The sequence below is a fragment of the Myxocyprinus asiaticus genome, chromosome 2, assembly GCF_019703515.2.
Source record: "Myxocyprinus asiaticus isolate MX2 ecotype Aquarium Trade chromosome 2, UBuf_Myxa_2, whole genome shotgun sequence".
NCBI lineage: Eukaryota > Metazoa > Chordata > Actinopteri > Cypriniformes > Catostomidae > Myxocyprinus > Myxocyprinus asiaticus.
The window spans coordinates 24,447,310-24,471,234 of NC_059345.1; the positions used below are offsets into that span (position 1 = coordinate 24,447,310).

A 23,925-nucleotide genomic window follows, 5' to 3' on the forward strand; every position below is an offset into this window, starting at 1 on the left:
AAAATGACATCTATCTGGGTGGCCAGGGTGTTTTAAGATTCTGTTCTTGATTAAATTGTTCAATGTGTTCAAAGTAAGTTACTACACACCCTTCCATCTCTATCAGGAAGAGCCATGAATGTGTCCCAGATCTGAAAAAAGAGTTTGAGCTGAGGAAAACTAACATCCTTTACCATTACTCCTAGATTAGCCTCTAAATGTGCAACCACCTGGCAAACAACAGTAACAAATCATAAATATATCTGCAGTCAGCGATGAAGGGCCCAAACACCATGGGTCCATTTCCACCCGGTAGCTTTCGGAAAACAGTGCAAGATGGACACATGCATTTGGCATTTGACATTATTCTAAACAATTTTGAAGCAATTTGGGTAAATAAAAGAGGACTATTTTAAAGTCTGTTATAAGAGCCACACTTCCTGCTGCCAGGTGGTGGTGCTATGATCATGACTTAAAATAGTCACATCCATGTGATTAGCCCCCAAGACTAAACATACATCTCAATTTTGATCTAAATCACACATTACACAGAGAAGATATGTGACACATCCTGTTTCCCATTTTTTGCCATTAATTCGATGCCTCGCCATGGCAACACCGTTCGATGTATCAAAAATCTCTTCACAGTTTAGCATCTTCAATGTCTTGGCATAATTTTGTCTAAATGTGGTGACAGTCTCATGAATCCCCTAGGAGGTGTATTTAAAAGTTCAGAGACTGCAATATAAAAAAAAGAAAATACAAAATGGCCGACATCCTGTTGGGCGGAGCTAATAACTATAATTATGAAAGTTGTCTGGCTTGATGAGAACCATATATGTACCAATTTTGGTGACTGTAGGTGAAAATCGGGGTGCTACAGAGGCCGTCTTACACTCCCATTTTAAAGGGGGCACTACAGAACACCCCCTACACACCCATGTGTGAACTTTTGCCCAGTCCTAATGGCCAACAACTCTGATAATTGTGCAAAATTTCAAGAGTTTTCACGCATGTTAAGTACCCCAAAAGTACCGAAACCCTTGAAAAGAATAATAATAATAATAAATATAGCTGCAAGCAGCGATGATGGGCCCAAGCACCATGGGTTCATTTCCACTCTGTGGCTTTGAGAAAACAAGGCATGATGGACACAGCAACAACTCAACATTAAAGTAAACTTGGACCCTAATCATACAATGCGTAATAGGTATATGCCACCATTCCAGTTTGACTACAACTTCGTGTAATTTAATCCATTGCCATGACAACACTATGAAAGCTATCAAGCATCCCTTCAAAATTTTCCATCAGCAGTGTCTAAACCAGGGGTTTTCAAATTGGGTGAAAGTGAGCCTCCCCCTAGAGAACTTGAAGACAGCCGTAATGAAGTCATTTACCATTTTATTTATCCTTAAAATGGCTTTAAATTAAAGTAACAAATGTAATTCAAGTCATTAGGTGTTAAGATAGTTTAAGTAGATTTTAATATAAGCACAAGTCATTTAGGCTTGTAATTTTGTTGCAATTCTTTGGCAATAGGTTTCAGTTTCTTTTATTGTTGCATTTTTTCTCTGTTCACTGTCGAAATAAATGAAGTACATTAACTTTGAGTCTGCAATCGTTATTCATATGCACAACTGTTTAAATAGCCTCTAAATTAACATTGAGCAAATGAGGACATAAATTAGGTTAGAATACTGCATGTCCGCCTATAGAATAATTATTAAAATAAAAAAATACCAACTGGTTACCAGCAAACAACTATTTGTTCCAGTTCCGGCATTTGTGCTGGCTCATACTGTTGTTTGTTTTTCACTCTCCCTTGTGTCTCACAGGTGGAGCTGGCACGCGATCAGCATTTCCATGGGAACAGTGATCGATCTCGGGGAGTTGCTGATCACAGCAATGATTTACTCTGATTGCACTCCTTACTTATTCCTTGTTTTTCCCCTCTTTCTTTGTCTGTTTATTGTTCACTGTCATGTTAACTGTGTTCTCTTGTGTAGCTGGAGCGTGTTCGTGTGTCTGTTGGTTGCCTGTCTGTAGAGGTGCGGTTACCTTCACGTTTGCCGTCACCCTCAATAGTTCTGTGCCCAGTTCATGTGGAGGAGTCGTCCTCGGTGTCTGCACATGTCTCGGGGAGTATATCATCTGGGCAGTTACATTGCCACGACAAAAGTTTGGTCATCAAATTACGGTGCAGTTCGGAAATGGCCACGTAATTTGGCTAGCTGGGATTACAAAATGGCTAAATTTGCTGCGGTTTTTCTCAAATTTTGCAATGCAGTTTGCTGCATTTTTTGGGGTTGTTTTGCAGTGAAAACTCACAAATCATCATTATATACCTCTGTAATTGTGTTAATTACACTGTAAATGCAATTACATGTAAATATTTTAGTACACAATAACTGATTATACAGTTAGCAACCAAAATAATGCATACAAAAATACCATACATTAAGTTAAAAGCTATGGATATTGAAAGACCCTTAATTATTTTTGTATTCAAATATTCTGCCTCAGAGAATGCAAGAAAACTTATCTAAGTTTAAAATAGATGATACGCCATTTATAAAATTTGAGCGATTTATCTTGAAATGTAGTGCTGCTAAACACATTGTACAATGTGTACAATAGCACAGGGTTTCATTTGAAATCCTATGTTAACTGTGCATTTTCACATTGAGAATGAAAATGTTGCTTTCAGAGGCTTTATATGGAATTAGGATGAAAATACGATGCCTTTCGAACTGTTATGAGATCAGTGCAGAAAGACAGCACACTGGAAGTTAAGTGATTCACTAAATGGGGAGCAAGGGATAATCCTATAGCTTTCCTATAAAGCCAGTTCTCTTTCATCATCTCGTGTTTGAGATCCACCTATGGGAAGGGTATCCATACCTGACCTCTGCAGAAGCATCCAATTGTCTGGCTAGACAGACAGAAGCGCGTGACCTATTCCAGGTAAGGACCCACCCCCTTACCTGAAAGCATAAAAGGACCAGCACGCGCTGCTGTTCCTCAGTTCACATTCGCTTCTCGCAACCTCTGTTTCTCTCAGCTCGGTTGGAATTGAACTTTCACAATTTTGTCTACAGGAGGACACATCATTCAGATCAGCCTCCGCCAGACGTGACTGTCTTGCTTCAGCCAGGTTAGCTGTTTCTATTTGCTGCAAGCTTCCCACGCTTGCTTCCTATCAGTCAGGCTGCCCGCCTTTCTCTCTCACCACTTCCCCTGGTCCATGGCTGCTTGCCATGGATTTTACTGAGTTTTTCTCTAGTATGGCGCTTTCAAAACCTACAGCTACCCCCGGGGACAACCTATCACATGCTTGTCCGGCCATGTGCGTTGACCTCATCGCCGCCAGAGACCTTTTCCTTTCTGTGTCGTTTACATGGGACTCAAACACGTGGAGGAGGCTCTAGAATTCCCAGAAAACTGTAGCCACTGCCTGGCGCTGCCCAAAAAACTCAGGCGTTGGAGGCTCAAGGTTGCTGCTACCCAGTGCGCCGACGGGAACTTTCCGGCTCTTGATGGGGGAACGGTGACGACAACGTGCTCCTGGGGGCCTCCCGGGGCGCGGTCTCTCTCAGCTGGGCCGATCAAAGCAACCCGGTGTTCCCTGAGGACATTTTCTCAGGGGATCCCTCGTTCACCAATGAGCTAGCTGCTTCTGGTGACGAGGACGATGCGGGCCTTCTTGAGGGTTCGGAGGATGAAGAGGCCATCCCGTATTCCATGACTACCCCCGCGGCCTTACCCAAGTCCATCCTTATCGAGTTTTGTGAGCGAGTGGCCGCTCACCTAAATATTGAATGGCCAGCCCTGCAAAGTGCCACTGACCAAAAGAGGGATGTGTACAACGGAAAACTCCTGGGACCCCCTCCCGGCCCGAGAAAACAACTTCTCCCTGTCCTCCCTGCATGTGCTAAGCATATGAGGCATTGTTGTGACCTCGAACATGGTCTCGCGGGCCTCGAAGTGAAGGATATGGCGGCTCTTGGCCTGGGTGACACCCCCCCCCCCCGGCCATCGAGCCCTCTATTGTCAGACACCTTAATCCCTACTTGCCTCCCCAAGCCTGTTCTTCCCAACAAAATGGACCGCTTTTGCCATCAGGCCTCTTACAAAGCCTCGGCTTTGACTGTCAGGGCCCTCAACGTCTCCTCCCTCCTCTCTGCATACCAGGCTGAAATCCTGGTCGACATGGGGCAACAACTAGAGAAAGGGACCCCCACGCACTCTCTGTGGAAGGAGATTGTCACGGTTAATGACCTTGTCCTCCGTAGCGCCCATCAGGCTGTCCAAGCCTGCGGGTGTTCCATGGCTCTCTCAGTGGCTGGAGGACATGTGCTTTGGCTTAATCTGTCGGGCCTCCCTGACAGTAAGAAGCGGTACATCGCGGGTGCCCCGGTAGAGCCTGGCCAGGCTCTCTTTGGCCCTGCCGTCGCTTTGATGCAACAGCATTGCGACAACAAGAAAAAGGATGAAGCGTTTAAATTATGCCTTCCTAGGAAAGCAGCATCATGCCAGGCACCCCCGTGCAGCCACTCAACCCTCCTGCCATGGGCCGTCTTTTCCAGCACCCTGGTAAGGCAAAGCCATGCAATAAACCACCTCCTCACTTTTTTCCACATCAACATTTACCCCCCGCACAGGAAATTTCTTCTTGTCGCCTATCAGGGCATATGTTACGAATTCACAGTCCTTCCTTTCGGCCTCTCGCTGAGTCCAAGGGTGTTCTGTCTATGTGTGGAGGCGGGCATAGCACCGCTGAGAATAAAGGGTCTAAAGATCCTAACATACATAGATGATTGGTTAATCATAGCCAATTCCAAAGAGAAAGTGGTGCAAGACACTCGCCATGTGCTCACGCACATCACATTGCTCGGGTTCAGAGTGAATGTGAACAAGAGCAATTTTACACCTGCTCAAAATGTTATATTCCTGGGTCTGGAGCTGAATTAAATCTCCATGCACGTGTTCCTCTCACAAGAGCGCGTTCTCTCTCTAATGAATCACAATTCAAGGAGGGGGTGAAAGTGCAATATCACACATGTCTCAGATTACATGGTCTTATGGCATCAGCTATTCAGGTTTTGCCTTTGGGCCTTCTGCAAATGAGGGCATTCATGAAGTGGGTTTTATCCCTCCACTTTGCCCATTATGCGATCTCTGTCGCTCTGTTACAGCAACACGCTTGTGCACAGCAGCCTTGCTGCACCCAGGTGGCCCAAAGCACCGTGGCTGGCAGAGATAAATCCTCTTCTGCATGCCCAGCCGTGGCCCCTCCCGCTACGCACAGACCTGTTGTCTCAAGCGAACTGGGAGATATATCACCCCCACACGGACAGGGTGGCTCTCTGGGCTTGGCCCGTGAGAGGACAAACTTAAGCTTGAAGGGACACCCCCCCACATGTGGTTGCCACTTTTCAGAATGCTAGGGCCTCCTCAATACGGTCCTTATATGACTGTAAGTGGCAAGTGTTTGAAGGGTGATTTGATGGGCGTGGTTCCACATCATATCAGTGTTGAGTCTCTAATATTTTGTGTTTTTTACAAGACCTTATGGATAAGGGCAGGTCTTTTTCCACTATTAAGATCTACCTGGCGGCTATTTCTGCTTGTCATGTTGGGTTTGATGGCTCAACAGCAGGGCAGCACCCCCTCATTCATAGACTTATGAAGGGCGCCCGCCGTTCTCTCCCAGTTACTGGGAGAACTGTTCCTGAGTGGGACCTCTCTATGGTGCTGGAGGCTTTATCTCAACAGCATTTTGAGCCCCTGGGAAGCATTTCCCTAAAACTTCTGTCTTTCAAGACAGCTTTGCTCCTTGCCTTAGCATCAGCTAAACGTGTCAGTGACTTGCATGCACTCTCTGTTCATACCTCGTGCACTAAATTCTCTCTTTGTGGAGATAAGGTTTTTCTTAGGCCCAACCCAGCCTTTATGCCTAAATGCTTCCCTGCATTCTCATGTGAGGTAATGGAGCTTTCCGCTTTTCTCCCACCCCCTTTTTCCTCTGCAGAGGATCAGAGGCTGAATGCTCTGTGTCCTGTCCATGCCCTGCGGGCGTACTTGGATAGGACCAGTGCTTTTCGGAAGTGCAATCAGCTCTTCATCTCTTGGGCCCCCCCTCACACAGGGAATCCTCTCGCATTGGCTTGTGGACACTATAATTTTGGCATATGAATCTAGGGGAGTGCAGCCTCCAGGAGACTTCAGAGCCCACTCCATGAGGGGCATGTCCGCCACATAGGCTCTGTTTAGGGGAGTTTCATTGCAGGACATCTGTTCTGCTGCCAGCTGGGCTTCTCCCCATACTTTTGTACGTTACTACCGGCTGGATGTTACCAGGACCCCAGTAGCTCATCCTGTCCTGGGGGTGGGTTCTTCATAGCCCCTCCCCTGTAAGCTCCTTTTCTTTCTTTTATATATTTATAATATAAAGAGTAAGAAAAAGGGGTTATGGGCCAGTAGACCATGCACATTCATGTCACCAAGCATGCATTTTCATTCCTGCCTGGGTGCTATCTTCACTGTATATATGCTGCTGGGCTGATTTATATGTTTGTGCCAATAACATGTTATTCATGCTCTGCCTGTGCACAGTTCTCACTTGTGTGCTTCAGGGTTGCCAGGTGCATGATTATGGGATGTGTCAAGCACTGCCTCTTTGAGGTGACCGTTCCCTTAACTGGCTTGCAGAGCCTTACTGTGAGTGTACTGGGTAATCGGGGAGCTGTCAATGTCTCCCATGGGTGGATCTCGAACACAAGATGATGAAAGAGAACAATAGATTACTAGCGTAACCCCAGTTCTCTGAAACATCGAGTAGAGAGATCCACCAAGCTTGCCCTGCTTGCTGCACGAGAAGCGAATATACTTACTGAGGAACAGCAGTGCATACAGGTCCTTTTATGCTCTTAGGTAAGGGGGCGGGTCCTTACCTGGCATAGGTCTTGCGCTTCTGTCTGTCTAGCCAGACTTGGTGCAATTGGATGCTTCTGCAGAGGTCAGGTACGGATGCCCTTCCCATAGGTGGATCTCTCCACTCGATGTTTCAGAGAACCAGGGTTACGCTAGTAACCTATTGTTTAGTTTCAGGCTGCAGGTGTTTGAACCACTCAACATGTCTGGCAAACATGGGACAATCAGTACATAGATTCAGAATTTATCATGTATAATTTATTTTAACGTAGTTGGCAGGTATTGGATGATGCTGGCCATTATTTGTATCAGAATTAATTATGCTAATTTCTGTTTGGTAAAATGCTTCAGCACTGGCTATCACTTGTTTGTTTGACAGTGCAAAGAGAGAAAAATTAGATTTTGTTTCCAAAGTAGAAAAAAAACTAATTAAAAGTCAAATCAAGTTAAATATTTTTAATTTGTATAGTTTTTTATTTGTGCTTTCCCCATAACATTGTTCCAAAGCAGCTTTTAGCTAGAAAACTAGCTGTAATATCTGTAATGTCTCAAAAATATGAATTACAGCACAATTTTTTTTTGGCATGTTTATTAGGTGCTACTAGTTACAAATTAAAAAGGGAAATGGAAAATGCACACAGTAGTCACGCTCGGGTCTCAGGAGGTTTTAATCTGTCAGATCATGTTTATATTTACATCTGAATTGCTTAGGTTTGTGTGAGTGTTTAGGGGTTGGAAATCAATATAAATCTGAAAGATGTCCTTGCTAATATAGTGATTCAAACCTACCCAAATACTGTGGTCAAAGTGAAAAGTTTTAAAGCTCATAAATAACTCAACAGTGACTGGTTTGCTCAATAATTCATACATTCATAGATTCAATAACATGGTGTTATCCTCATAAAGTTTTTCACAAGAATGCCGGCCAGTTTGTTGTGAATTTATATGCCAAAAACTATAGAATAAATAATGTTCTAGGCTTGCTCTTGAACGTTGCGCTGAAACGTTATAGCCTAATGTTAGGCCTGTGGTTCTGTAGAGAGATGTTGCAATTCACTGTTAACTAATATTAACCCTTTAATGCATACCTCGGGTCTTATTGGAGGGTCTCCATGTCTTCATCACTGATCAGCACAGATCAGCATTAGGCAGCCCGTTTGTACTAAACGTCACGTTATTAGGGCAGATTATATTTTGTTAAACCTTGTTTTGTACAGAGCGCATGCACGTGTTCTTCTGTAGTTAATAAAGTCCTCAATCAACTTTATACTGGTTTAATAACAGATATTGGAAAAAATAAAATAAAAAATAAAATAAAAAAGCGAGCACACTCTCATTGCTCTATACAGGGTTCCGACTATCATGGAAAACCTGAAAATATCATGGAATATTACAAAAATAATAAAAGTCTAGTGAATCGTTATTTTGTGTCTATTTTTGTCATTATTGCCGTGATCGAGGAAATGAACTGGGCTGTCCTGTAATTCGCCGATCCAGTTTCAGATGAAAATCGTGTACACGCGCGTATTCGCGAGACCGCGACTTCGGAATTCTGCCATATGTGCGGGTCAGATGACTCTTCCACCAGCCGTGTGTAAAGCGCGGCTCTAACAGTAGATGGGGTTATTTGTCAGCTGTTATTAGTGGTGGATCCCAGTTTATTGTGCTTTGAGAGCCCACGCATGAGCAAGCCCAAAAACGTCACTGTACTCTGGAAACAAGCCCAAAAAACCGCAACCCGCGACTTAAGCGGACATGGCAATACTGGCCTGACTCTTCAGTGAAACCCACAGCTTGAAGTCTGAGCGCTTGCCTTGCAGGTTATCTGCTGCTGCTGCTGGACCCGCCCAGGTAAGTCGCTTCCAATAAGAACTCAAATTCACTATGCACACATTTCCTGCGACTGCAAACACAAATGCCAATCGGGGCTCCCCGTTTGCTCGTTTATAAAATGAAACACGAGAAAAACTGAGGCATTCCGATCATTTCAGGATTTTTACAAGCTGGCAATAACTGGATGGTGGTGAAGCGAAGACTTCATAAGTTGATACCTGCAGTGCAGCTCGCCGCAGGTAATTTGGGGGGTTTGGGCTACATTACGATGAAGGAAACAGTAGCAACATCATGATAATAATTCTAACAAGGCTACTTCAGAGGATAAATAGCGATATACAGACTGTTTAAAACGCATGGAGGGTTTTGGAGACGTCGCAACAGCTCGCATTGCCTCACTTCTCTATGTATAATTTATTATCCGTAGTCCGACTAGCTGGAGATGCCGCTCTCAGTTTGACACAATATTATTTACAGCAGACCAACTTCACCAAAACATGTTCATCACGAGACTCGCTTTTGCAAATGTACAGCAGGCACATAACCAGAATATATAAATATAAGTGTAATTTATATCGATGCATTTCTTATTTTTATCAGGAAACTGAAATGAGGCCAGACATCGGTATGAAGGAAGCGGCGCACGAGACCTGAAGATCTGTGCAACATCGGTCACGGTTTTTGGCAGACGTTGTTTGCAGCGCGAGGCCCGACTGACACGCACAGTCGCATTCGGCACAAGACGGAGTTCAATAAACCGTGCTTAACGGGCTCAGGACGCTCTGCGGGGATTGCGTTCTGCCTTTCTTTCTTTTTTTTTCTTTCTTTTTCTTTCTTGTCAGACAATTACACAGACCCTTAGACTACATGTCAGTGTCGCGCGAGTGTCAGAGATATATAAACGCTCGTGCTGGAATTTAGAGTGCACGAGGAATTTTATCCGGGACCACCGTTATGGACCACGATGACCTGGATCCAGAGGCTTCGGATTCCCCCGTGCACGGAATTCACGGGGAGCACCGGCCCAGGCCCTCCTCTTACCGGGCGCTGCGCAGCGCCGTGTCCAGCCTGGCACGAATAGATGACTTTATCTGCGAGAAGATCGGCTCAGGTTTCTTCTCAGAGGTGTTCAAGGTAGATATGTCTTTTATATTACGCCATTTGTTTCACTGGGCGTTTTACACATGTTTACTGCTGCATTTTAAACATTATATTTGTATTATTCTGTACTAATAAATGCATCTGTGACTTCCATGGCTTTGCACAGCTAACCATCTTTTTTTTTTTTCTTTTTTTTTTCTTTTTTTTTTTTCTCATGCTGTCATAATATTCCACCAAGTGTTGCAGCCCTGTAAAGCACATTTATGATCCATTACATGCTCAAGATGATTGCTCAGACAGAGAGAACACCCTTTATTAATAACTCTGCAATTAAAGGAAAAGTTCACCCAAAAATTACAATTCACATCTACTCATCCTCATGCTGTCCCAGATGTGTGTGACTTTCTTTCTTCTGTAGAACGCAAATGAATATTTTTGGAAGAATTTCTCAGCTCTGTAGGTCCATATATTGCAAGTGAAGTGAACTTTTTGGAACTTTGAAGGTCTAAAAAGCATATAAAGGCAGCATAAACGTAATCCATACAATGCCAGTAGTTAAATCCATGTCTTCAGAAACGATATGATAGGTGTGGGTAAGAAACAGTTCAATATTTCGGTCCCTTTTTACTATAAAATTCTCCTCCCTGCCCAAAAACAAAAGAAGAATGTGAAAGTAAAAGTGGAGATTTATGGTAAAAAAAAAAAAAAAAGGTCTTAAACAGGTGTTTCTCACCCACACTTATATCACTCTTGAAGATATCGATTTAACCAATGGAGTCTTAAGGATTACTTTTATGCTGGCTTTATGTGCTTTTTGGAGCTTCAAAGTTCTGGCCACCATTCAATTGCATTGTATGGACAAACAGAGCTGAAATATTCTGCTAAAAAACTTTTTTTGTGTTGAGCAGAAGAAAATCACACATCTGGGATGACATGAGGGTGAGTAAATGATGAGAATTTTCTTTTTTGAGTGAACTTTCCCTTTAAGAATGATAACCCAAGATATTCTGGGTGTTACCTTCTTGCTAGAGCAGTAGGGTCGTGAGTCTCGTGACCTATGTAAGGACAGTAGGTCTGTGTTGGTGTGTAAGTGGATACCTGTTGACAAGTTACGCAGGTGTGCTGGAAACCCTACTCTGGTGTTTGTCAGTGGGCATGTGAGACTGACAGAGAGAGGAGAGATCTAATTAGCCATCTTTTAAAGGTCACCCTGTCACCCAAATTACTGACCTTACACTAAATATGGTCATAACATCCTACCAATTATTGCCTGCATTCTAGAATGTCACTGTTGATGTGGTCAGTATATATGCAAATATTCTGTAGCTGCTATTTGTTTCTGTCTAGAGTTAAAGCGTTATAAAATGTGTAAATATGACTTTTATTATTCTGACATTAAATGTGGTAAAAGTCCAATAAATAGTCCAGCGCAATAAAGAATTTATTCTCCAGTTACTTCAATTGCCTACAATGATACTGTTGCGCAATCTCACAGTATTTGTACCTGTTGTGACAGATCCTTCAGGTGCTGTTTTTATTTTTGAAAGATTCTGGCAATAGTAAGGAGTTTTGCACTTGACTGAAAACAATTTCTGTTCATTCTCTTCTAATTGTTTTTTTTTCTTCTCCTCTTTCACCACATGTATGTCTGCTGGATTAGTCAGAGAAACCTCAAGACATGCCTGCATCTGTTCAACTAATGACTTTGTTGATATTTCTTCAATTCTGCAGGGGGAAAAATGTTTGCTTGGCTACAGTGCTGTGAAAAAGTATTTGCCCCTGATTTCTTGTATTTTTCATACTAAATTGTTTTAGATCTTCAAATGAGATATAACATAAAACAAAGGCAACTTGAGTAAACACAAAATACAGTTTTCAAATATATATATTTTTATTGAAGCAAAAAAAGTTATCCAACACCTATATCACCCATGTGAAAAACTAACTGCCCCCTTAAACTTAATAGCTGGTTGTGGTACCTTTAGCAGCAACAACTGCAACCAAATGCTTCTGATAACTGGAGATCAGTCTTTCACAACGCTGTGGTGGAATTTTGTCCCACTCTTCTTTGCAGAACTGCCTTAGTTCAGCCACATTGGAGGGTTTTTGAGCATGAACTGCCCGTTTAAGGTCCTGCCACAGCATCTTTGCCACAGGACTTTGACTAGGCCACTCCAAAACTTTTATTTTGCTTCTTTTGAGCCATTCAGAGGTATGGCTGAAACGATTAGCCGACGTTATCGACAACGTTGACAGAAAATTGTCGACTAGTCATTTGATCTAATTTAAAGGTGCTATATGTAAGATTGACAACAAGCGTTTGAAATGGGTACTGCAGTCCAAATGAAAAATACTGGAGAGTTCTCTGCCCCGCCCCAGACTCTAAGCTCATGCGGGTTGCCAGAATGAGTACACGCAACAGGAACGAGCGAAACTGAAAATGTCATGCGACGATATTTATCCTTGTTTTACTACGCCTCTGGTCATGGTGGTTTTTAGACGGATTGGCGAGGCTTTTTAGGTCGGGTGGAAACTGTTATCTCTGATCCAGTTCGTTTGCTGGCTTCCATGGCTGCAGCATGCAGTGTTGTTTGCCTGCAAACTTGTTCAAATCTGGCAATCCAGTGGTGTCGAAATACTATTCGTGAGTGGGCAGTGGGCGGTATCACACAGGCCAAAACATAAACAGAAATTCCAGCCTGGAATGGAAACTTCAAAGTAGAATATACTGGCTGTAGCATTGTTATCGGTGAAGCCAGTATTTTCAACTTGGCATGTTTCCTAATTCTAATGACATATGTTCATTTTATGATTTAGTACTGTAAAAATATTACATATAGCACCTTTAACGTAACATGAGATTACATTAAACTCTAATGATGACGCACGAGAGCAGCACTGCAGCTCGCGCCTGACTGAATTATGTTCTAACTAAAGCCGTTCTCTCTCTTTTTCTATCTACTTTGATCAAATCTGAATGATGAAAGACAAGGGAATGTTTTTCCCTCAGTTTGATGTTCACCTCATTGTGTGCTCAGCATGCTGCCTTCCTTTCGAGTTGTGGCAAGACAAAAGTGGCTGTTTAGGTGAGATTCCTGAACAAGAAGCTGATTGAGATGTACAGCCAGAATTAAGTCTTCTTAATTTTCTGTCTGTTGTTTTTCAAATCACAATGGAAACATGGAGCATGGTTTGTTAGCTGTAGCACCACGGTATGAAATAAAAAAAAAAAAAAAAACATTTCTGAGGTATATACCATAAGTTGCCCTAAAGTATTTGTACTATGTGCTCATTGAGTGCCAGTGTGTTTCTTAAATACTGTAAAGAGTCTGGTGACTGCACGCCACTCTGCATTTGACAAAGGGGTTATGTCACGGTATCGTTAGTTCTACAATTAGAAAAGATGCTTGTAGATTGGATCTGGTTACCTCCTTTCCTCTGTGCGTCACGTTTTAAGATGGGCTCAAGACTTGCATCCATTAAACATTGATTTGGGGAGTGTATTGGAAAGTTTTCTTGGAAGGTACACCACCGTCCATTGTGGTCTTCTTGACAGTAAAGTTTGAGCGGAAAGGGATTTATGGACTGACTGTTAAAAAGGTAGTCTGATTGGTCGGACAGTTTGAGGCTGTAAACAATTTGCGAGCTAGTTTTGACACGATTCTGAAAGCCTGATTGACAACAAAGTCCCCCTTTAGTGCTTCCCTTTTGCATTCTCTCTCTCTCTCCCTCTTTCTCTCTCTTTCTCCAGGTCTCTTTCTATTCTTGGTCCTCAGTGTCTCTTGCTTGTCAGGGCATGCATGGCTGTCAAGCTCCATTGCTGCTACTAAGCTGTGTGCTCCTGTACACGTTTGTTTGTGTTTGCGTAAGTTTTAAATATCAGGGCATTCTGAATGATGTTTGAAGCCTACGTGTGACTGCATGTTGGAGCAACCTTACCTGTGTTCTTACGGGTGTGTGTTTGTGATATTTTAAACATTTTGGTGTCAGTGTGGTTACAGATTTTAGCTGGTAAAACCAAAAATTCTAGATTTAAAACCTGAAAGGGGCATCTTGTGAACCAGAGAATTGCTTGGCTTTTCTGTTGTAATTGGATCTTTGAGCAAGGCTTTTAACCCCAGGTTATTACAGGAGTACTGTTCCTGTAATAAACAAAAAAAATGATAATAGAAACCATGTATGGACTCAAAGTGTCTGCTAAATGCCAAATAACTGGGCTAAACTTATTGTTGATGCTAGTTTTTGTGTTGGTCTGTCACTTTATGTAAAAATTGTGCGTGTGTGTGTGTGTGTGTGTGTGTGTGTGGTCTTTGTACAATTGAAATAAAAGTGATTGAAAAAAAGTGGTAGGGGTTATGATGTTTTCAGATGCACTGAATACACGTTCAGAAGCAGTGTTGATCTTGTCATCGAAATTACAGACAAAAATGTTAGGTGTTTTTTATAATTCTGTAATGAAGAGGAGATGAAAAATATGCATCATGAGGATAATTGATCAGTTAGGATTTAATACTTCACTATACTCATGCTATTATGTCAATTTATTTTAGGTCTTATATTTTTTGTTCACAGTGGGAGCTGAAAGAGCTGAAGCGTTTCACCAGTGGGTTAATCACCTTACTCAAATGCATCCTTTCTATATGAGATAAATCAGCTATATCAAAAACATAAGTATAATATTACAACTTCTGCACAGACTATGAAGTGAATAAACATAAACAGCTGAACTTGAACTAAGTTGCGTGCCAAATGAGTAACTTGTCTTTTGAATAGGCCGTTGCCGTAGCAAAACCTTAAAGTCTCAAAAAATGGAAAATTAGTGAGGGGTGCCAAAAGTGGGTGAAATGGTGTTGTAATCATACAAGGTTTTTAAGGTAAATGTTAGATGAAGGTTTTAATAAGTTAAATGTACGTCCCTAGCCTAAAACCTTAACCTAAACCTTACCGATAGTGTCTAAAAAGCAAATGAGAGGTAAACAATACAGACATCCTTACCCTAAACCAACACCTAAACCTAACCGATAGTGTCCTAAAAGCATTGCTTCAGAAAATTGGCTTTCAGTGTCGCATATCACATTTTGTGTCGCTTCTATGACACTTTCGGCTCACGTGTCAGCTTGGCTGGGCTTGAGTGTTTCGATATCACAACATAGCAGTGTGAGCAAGTGTTTATGAAGTCATAATCAGCTGTTGTACTTGTTATTTGTGTGAAAGTGAATAAAATGCAAATATTTTGTAGTGCCTCTATTGTTAACTTCACCAGGAAACTGCGAGTGAAATGTAGAGCGTGGCATGTAAAACTCAGTTTGCAAACATGTAGTTATAATAACGTTCAAGCCTTTGTCATCCAGATCACTGCTGAAACAAACATTTACGAGCATGTGGTTATTAGATACATGTTACTTTTTTTCAGTGCTGGCAGCGATGGACCTTAATCACAGTCATGTGATATTACAGTATAGGACATTTTAATTAATAATTTTCTAAAGATAGCAGGGGTTGATGTCCATGTGCATCATGGGTACCAATCTTTGGGATTCGATTAAAAAAAGCATACTCTCTACAGTGTAAAAGAAAAGTGCAAGGACTTGGCAAGCAGCATTTTATAAAAGATTCAAGCAATGAAGAAGGAAAATGTTTTGTGTGTATGAGTGTTTTAGGGCCTGTTAAATGTTCTATTTGGACTGCATCAGGGCACTCTCTTCCAGTGTGCTGTAGTGTGAAAGTGGGTGAATGACACTAACCCTTTCGCACATGCGATCAAACCGGTGTGATTATGCTAGGCTGGGCTCAGATGCGTACGATCAAACCAGTGTGATCTGCATTCGTGATGCTGTTTACCAGCAAAAGAGGGACAGAAGCGGTTGTTATAATGAACCTGCTGCTCAAATCTTTTCAACATCACAATATCTTTATTTTTTGTATGTTACAAACATTCAAACAATTACTAAATAAAAGTTTAAAGCTGTTACCATCAGAGCGCACTGTTTTGCAGCAATGTGGCCAAGTTTTCAGATGTCAAACAAAGATATACAAACTAATCAATCCACTCGAGCCTTCTCCCATTCAAATCTGTCACTCATTCTAACCACTTCCGGTGCTGTGAAAGTGGAAGCGCTAGACTTTTAGAACCTTCTATGCTTCTATCACAAACTCAAAATCCCATGTTGCATTGCATGTAAACAATATGGCAGCGCACATAGCCGGTGTTGTGAGAAATCGAGTCCCCCCTGAAAATTGTGTCTCCCTCTGATGTTGCAGCAATTCCGTTGGCTGAGGAACCTATTAATGGGTACTATATTCACTGCCTGAGTAGAAATCCTTTAAAATCATTTTATGATGTATGTCGATGTAACTTATATGTAAATATGACATTTAATTACTTTTAAACCATAAGTTACACACAATAGTATAAAACTGAAGTTATAGATTGTGAAATTAAAGATAGTTAGTCTAGACTTCATTGACATGCTATCACGATAACATGATAGGTTTTTGCTCGGGCGTTACAAACGGTTACCCCCATGGTGACTCGATTTACCAGGTGGACTCAATTTATCATGACACCGGCAAGCACATTGGCGATCGCATCTTATCTATCATAATAATTATAAACATCTAAAAACCACATTATACACTGGCGGCCAAAAGTTTGGAATAATGTACAGATTTTGCTCTTACGGAAAGAAATTGGTACTTATATTCACCAAAGTGGCATTCAACTGATCACAATGTATAGTCAGGACATTAATAATTTGAAAAATTACTATTACAATTTGAATTTTTTTTTCAGAGCTTCTTAAACTACTTCAAAGAGTTCTCATCAAAAAATCCTCCATGTGCAGCAATGACAGCTTTGCAGATCCTTGGCATTCTAGCTGTCAGTTTGTCCAGATACTCAGGTGACATTTCACTCCACGCTTCCTGTAGCACTTGCCATGGATGTGGCTGTCTTGTTGGGCACTTCTCACGCACCTTATAGTCTAGCTGATCCCACAAAAGCTCAATGGGGTTAAAATCCATAACACTCTTCCAGTTATCTGTTGTCCAATGTCTGTGTTTCTTTGCCCACTCTAAATTTTTCTTTTTGCTTTTCTTTCAAAAGTGTCTTTTTCTTTAAATTCTTCCCATAAGGCCTGCACCCCTGAGTCTTTTCTTTACTGTTGTACATGAAACTGGTGTTACGCAGGTAGAATTCAATGAAGCTGTCAGCTGAGGACATGTGAGGCGTCTGTTTCTCAAACTAGAGACTCTAATGTACTTATCTTCTTGTTTAGTTGTACATCTGACCTTCCACATCTCTTTCTGTCCTTGTTAGAGCCAGTTGTTCTTTGTCTTTGAAGACTGTAGTGTACACCTTTTGTATGAAATCTTCAGTTTCTTGGCAATTTCAAGCATTGTATAGCCTTCATTCCTCAAAACAATGATTGACTGACAAGTTTCTAGAGAAAGCTGTTTCTTTTTTGCCATTTTTTACTTAATATTGACCTTAAGAGATGCCAGTCTATTGCATACTGTGGCAACTCAAAAACAAAGACAATGTTAAGATTCATTTAATGAACCAAATAGCTTTCAACTGTTTGATGTAATGGCAAGTGATTTTCTAGTGCCAAATTAGCAATTTAGCATGATTACTCAAGGATAAGGTGTTGGAGTGATGGCTGCTGGAAATGGGGCTAGTCTAGATTTGATCAAAAATGGCTTTTTCAAATAGTGATGGTGCTGTTTTTTACATCAGTAATGTCCTGACTATACTTTGTGATCAGTTGAATGCCACTTTGGTGAATTAAAGTACCGATTTCCTTCCAAAACAGCAAAATCTGTACATTATTCCAAACTTTTGGCTGCCAGTGTATGTTTGATATATATAATCTGACCTTCAGTGCACCTGCTGTGATATAATCTGTCCTTTAGAGTATCTGCTCGGAAGTGTAAGGTAAGATTTTTTTTAAATTTTTAAAATGTTATTTTTTTATGACCGCACGTATTAAAGAACTCACGCTGGGGGGGTTCGTCAGTACAGGAGAAACTCGCATGCGAAAAGGTTATGTGCTGTCTCATTGTCTCAGACCATCTGTCTAAACAGCAATGTGAGAAGTTTGCTGATAGAAATGGGCTTTATCACTTGTGTTACACTGTACACACATCCATACTCTGCACAGCTGGTTTTCATGCACTCTCACTCCACAGTATATGGAGCAACCCCTCTGCATTCAGGCACTGTTTCACCTGTCTGACATCTCAGGTGTAGAACGAAAGTGTGTGTATTACGTGTGTGTGTGGCACACCTGCAGGATTCCATTGAAAGCTCTATAGATTTCTGCCTAATTGGAACGCCTTTCATTCATACAATTCTACAAATCCCTGCCCCTTGCGAGCTAGTTATTTAAATATTTTGGCTAATTTCATTATGCTTTCAACTATAAGAGAGCTATAGGATTTTTACCAATATAAGTGTAGTAGTCTTTGCTGCTATAAACACATTTTACCATGTTTAAAGCTATTCCGCAGAATTATGTAGGTTTTCCTTCAAAATCAGCACAGAAAATGTGAAAATTCTGTAGGTTCTGCATTGGAATCTGTGCTCACAGGATTCTGTAGAATTTGAACACCCATTACTTGCAAAGTTCTATTTTATATATATATATATATATATATATATTATTGCTCATTTGATAGTGCTTTTACACATACGATGGACTGGGACTTAAAAATCAGCCTGGGACCATCACAAAGTATTTGGCTTTTGTACATGATTTGCATTACTCTTTTGTCCAGTACGCTGTCTCATTTGGCCCTTGGCATGACTCAGTCTACACCAATCATATGACTGGATCACATTTAATATATCTAATGTTTATATATAGTTTTGCATTTCTGTGGCCCTTTTTAGATGCTTTCTTGTAATTACAGTTTATAGGAGACATCAGAATCAGCTTTATTGTCAAGTATGCTTACACATACAAGGAATTTGTCTTGGTGACAGGAGCTTCCAGTGTACAACAATACAAAAACAACAGCAAGACATAGATAATAATAAAAAATTGTTACACACATACATACATACATACATACACATACGTAGTGCAATCTAATACAAATCTGTTATGTACAGTGCAAATACAAATCTGTTATGTACAGTGCAAATGTTTTTTTTTTTGTTTTGTTTTTTCCCCAGAGGAATGAAATGGCAGAAGAGGTTGGATGTGTTGGATAAATATAAAAAAAGACTAAACTGTGTATTGCACATATTTATTGCTCAATGGGGCAATTTAACTGTTCATAAGATGGATAGCCTGAGGGAAAAAACTGTTCCTGTGCCTGACAGTTCTGGTGCTCAGAGCTCTGAAGCGTCAGCCAGAAGGCAACAGTTCAGAAAGGTAGTGGGCAGGGTGAGTGGGGTCCAGAGTGATTTTTTTCCAGCCTTTTTCCTCACTCTGGAAGTGTATAGTTCTTGAAAGGGGGGCAGGGGCAACCAATAATCCTCTCAGCAGTCCAAACTGTCCTTTGTAGTCTTCTGATATCTGATTTCGTAGCTGAACCAAACCAGACAGTTATTGAAGTGCAGAGGACAGACTCGATGACCGCTGAGTAGAAATGTATCAGCAGCGCTTATGGCAGGTTGAATTTCCTCAGCTGGCGAAGGAAGTGCAACCTCTGCTGGGCCTTTTTCACAATGTCAATGTGTGTCTCCCACTTCAGGACATGAAATATAATAAGGTATATTAATTTTACTTTTGTCCCATTTCTCGTTGCCTACTGAGCAACTTTGAGATCAGTTGAAAACTGTCTCTTATTAACGACTCTTTCTCCCCTAAATACATTTTTCCAGACAATGTACTCTTTGCAAGTTGACACAAAGTAGCAAGTCTGTAACATCTTTAACAGCAAGTCCAGTGGCATCTACAGTAGTTTTGTGGCGAATGCTTTGAACAGGCTTGTTGAAATAAGATTGGGTCATCTTCAATGGTAACACCAGAAGAACAATGTTCATAATTCCACATTGCTGAAAATACACACACAAAATGTGTGTTCAGGGCGTCTTCTGTATCCAGCCCTGTGAAGGCACTACACCTCAGCAGTGTTTACCTTTGATAAAAGCAGTGAGAACACACACAAATGCATGTGCACTCCCGCACTTTAGCTGCAGGGTTTTTATATCATATCATTTATGCATTTTAAGTTTCCTGCTATTGAACAACACTAGATGTTCACAGCAGATAATGGTGCTCATTATTATCCTTATATTTTAGCTTGCATGCTTTTGGGCTGCTGGCAAGATCAGCAAGACAACATGGGTTTTGATGTCATTCTAGCTGCCCCGTAGCCATTATCCTAATTAATAAGGGATGCATTTCAGGTCTCCAGACTAAATAAATTACTTGGGAGCCACTGGCTCCTAAACTGAAGTATTAAATCACCAAATCACAGAATTGCTCAATTTAGACAGGAAGAAAAGGAAGACAGCTGATAACCCATTAATCGAAGTTTTAATAAACAGTATATATAGTTAAGTTTGCATTCCCTTTTTGTCTCAAATGTTCACACCCCTTTCATAATTTATACAAATATAAGAGAGAAAATATATATTTTTTTTATTTAGTACTGCTCTTCAGAATCTACATTACAAATAACTACATATAGTATGCATATAGTAGTGTGTAATAGTTGTGTAAGTCCATCAATTGCCGAAGTGTCAAAAGCTTGATCTCATATTACTTATTTATTTATATATATATGTGTGTGTGTGTGTGTGTGTGTGTGTGTGTGTGTGTGTGTGTGTGTGTGTGTGTGTGTATAAACACACACACAGTTGAAGTCAGATGTTTACATACGCTCACAGATTTCATATTAGCAAACTGTAGTTTTGGCAAGTTGTTTAGGACATCTACTTTGTGCATGACACAAGTAATTTTTCCAACAATTGTTTACAGACTTCACTAACCCTTTCACTTTTAATTGACTATATCACAATGCTGGTGGGTCAGAAGTTTACATTCACTAAGTTAACTGTGCCTTTAAGCAGCTTGGAAAATTCCAGAAACTTATGTAAAGCCTTTAGGCAATTAGCTTCTGATAGGCTTGTAGAGTCAAGTGTACCTGTGGATGTATTTTAAGGCCGACCTTCAAACTTATTGTCTCTTTGTTTGACATCATGGAAAAATCAAAAGAAATCAGCCAAGACCTCAGGAAAAAACTGTGGACCTACACAAGTCTAATTCATCCTTGGACATATCCAAATGCCTGAAGGTACCATGTTCATTTGTACAAACAGTAGTACGCAAGTATAAACACCATGGGACCACACAGCCATTATACCGTTCAAGAAGGAGATGCATTCTGTCTCCTAGAGAAGAACACCATCCCAACCATGGAGCATGGGGGTGGCAGCATCATATTGTGGGGGTGCTTTGCTGCAGGAGGGACTGGTGCACTTCACAAAATAGATGGCATCATGAGAAAGGAAAATTATGTGGGGATATTTAAGCAAATTCTCAAGACATCAGCCATAAAGTTAAAGCTCGGTTGCAAATGGGTCTTCCAAATGGACAATGACGCCAAGCATACCTCCAAAGTTGTGGCAAAATGGCTTAAGGACAACAAAGTCAAGGTACTGGAGTGGCCATCGCAATGCCCTTACCACAATCTGATAGAAAATTTGTGGGCAGAACTGAAAAAGAGTGTGCAAGCAAGGAGGCCTACAAACCTGACTCAGTTACACCAGTTCTGTCTGGAGGAATGGGCCAAAATTCCAGCAACTTATTGTGAGAAGCCTGTGGAAGGCTACCCAAAATGTTTGACCCAAGTTAAACAATTTAAAGGCAATGCTACCAAATACTAACAAAGTGTATGTAAACTTCAGTCGTGTGTTTGTGTGGAAATGTCTCGATGTCATCAGCGAACGAGTTTAAACAGGCAAACTTTTGAGAATGTCAATAGAATACTTTAATAGTGATAAGTGGGAGGACCAGCTATTAAATGATGAAAGAATCTACATCAGAGTGCTCTAGAACTCCTGAAACACAAACAATTCACAGGGCATCTTGAACACCTCGCCTAATGATTTTATAGTCTTATGGATCTCAAGTAGCGGGATATTTAATTAACAGGAATGAAAACAAGACTGTGAGGGATAGACTTATAGGGCTCTATTTTCAAGACCCCTCTAGGCGCAGCACTACGAGCTGTAACCGTGCACTGTCTTATCCGATTTTTGTGAGAACACTAATTCTAAGCACAGTTTTCGTGCCAGCACAAGTGGGCTTGGTTTGGAGTGCTTGCGCTATCTGTGGCCATATGCGTGCAAACTGTGCGTGTATGTAAATGAAGTGGCACAAATTGCAATTTGCTATTTTCCTGAGAAATGGATCATTGGGCTAAGACTTGTGAGAACCATGTCTATTCTCATCACAAAGTATAAACTCAGTTCCTGCATTTGTAGTTTGGGGATTCCACCAGCAGATGATATCAAATGGCTATTAATCACTTTTAATGCCAGCCATTATTTGTGTGTCAGTAGATCAATTATACTTAGATTCTTTTATAATTTAATCCAATTAGTTCTAACAAGCCCTACATTTGCCATACGTATGAGCGCGTTACTGTCATAGAACTATAACTGACATTCAACAGGGTTTTGTAGTTAATGTGTAAAAGAACATTAGACACATTTTCCATATACAGTGGTGTGAAAAAGTGTTTGCCCCCTTCCTGATTTCTTATTTTTTTGCATGTTTTTCACACTTAAATGTTTCAGATCATCAAACAAGTTTAAATGTTAGTCAACGATAACACAAGTAAACACAAAATACAGTTTTTAAATGAAGGTTGTTATTCTTAAGGGAAAACAAAATCCAAACCTACATGGCCCTTTGTGAAAAAGTGATTGCCCCCTAAACCTAATAACTGGTTGGGCCACCCTTAGCAGCAACAACTGCAATCAAGCATTTGCAATAACTTGCAATGAGTCTTTTACAGCGCTGTGGAGGAATTTTGGCCCACTCATCTTTGCAGAATTGTTGTAATTCAGCCACATTGGAGGGTTTGAGCATGATCTGCCTTTTTAAGGTCATGCCACAGCATCTCAGTAGGATTCAGGTCAGGACTTTGACTAGGCCACTCCAAAGTCTTCATTTTGTTTTTCTTCAGCCATTCAGAGGTGGACTTGCTGGTGTGTTTTGGATCTTTGTCCTGCTGCAGAACCCAAGTTCGCTTCAGCTTGAGGTCACGAACAGATGGCCGGACATTCTCCTTCAGGATTTTTTGGTAGACAGCAGAATTCATGGTTCCATTTATCACAGCAAGTCTTCCAGGTCCTGAAGCAGCAAAACAGCCCCAGACCATCACACTACCACCACCATATTTTACTGTTGGTATGATATTCTTTTTCTGAAATGCGGTGTTACTTTTACGCCAGATGTAATGGGACACACACCTTCCAAATGTTCAACTTTTGTCTCGTCAGTCCAGAGTATTTTCCCAAAAGTCTTGGGGATCATCAAGACGTTTTCTGGCAAAAATGAGACGAGCCTTAATGTTCTTTTTGCTCAGCAGTGGTTTTTGTCTTGGAACTCTGCCATGCAGGCCATTTTTGCCCAGTCTCTTTCTTATGGTGGAGTCTTGAACACTGACTTTAACTGAGGCAAGTGAGGCCTGCAGTTCTTTGGATGTTGTTGTGGGGTCTTTTGTGACCTCTTGGATGAGTCGTCGCTGTGCTCTTGGGGTAATTTTGGTCGGCCGGCCACTCCTGGGAAGGTTCACCACTGTTCCATGTTTTCGCCATTTGTGGATAATGGCTCTCACTGTGGTTCTCTGGAGTCCCAAAGCTTTAGAAATGGCTTTATAACCTTTTCCAGACTGATAGATCTCAATTACTTTCTTTCGCATTTGTTCCTGAATTTCTTTGGATCTCGGCATGATGTCTAGCTTTTGAAGATCTTTTGGTCTACTTCACTTTGTCAGGCAGGTCCTATTTAAGTGATTTCTTGATTGAGAACGGGTGTGGCAGTAATCAGGCCTGGGTGTGGCTAGAGAAATTGAACTCAGGTGTGATAAACCACAGTTATGTTTTAACAG

The 23,925-nt window shown here is 41.1% G+C and overlaps 1 protein-coding gene across 3 annotated transcripts in view; it reads left to right on the plus strand.

Annotated features, from left to right (window-relative positions):
* The first annotated feature begins 8,112 nt into the window (after positions 1-8,112).
* tesk1b (testis associated actin remodelling kinase 1b) overlaps positions 8,113-23,925 on the plus strand; it is a 42,200-nt gene continuing 26,387 nt past the window's right edge. Inside the window, exons 1-2 of one of the 3 annotated variants that reach the window (XM_051653441.1) lie at positions 8,113-8,766; positions 9,349-9,882. In XM_051653441.1, the coding sequence (XP_051509401.1) occupies positions 9,703-9,882 (180 nt within the window). In that variant the 5' untranslated portion in view covers positions 8,113-8,766; positions 9,349-9,702. Of the gene's footprint in view, positions 8,767-8,818; positions 8,988-9,348; positions 9,883-23,925 lie in introns of those variants that run through there. The other 2 variants (XM_051653436.1, XM_051653450.1) reach the window with 2 other exon arrangements.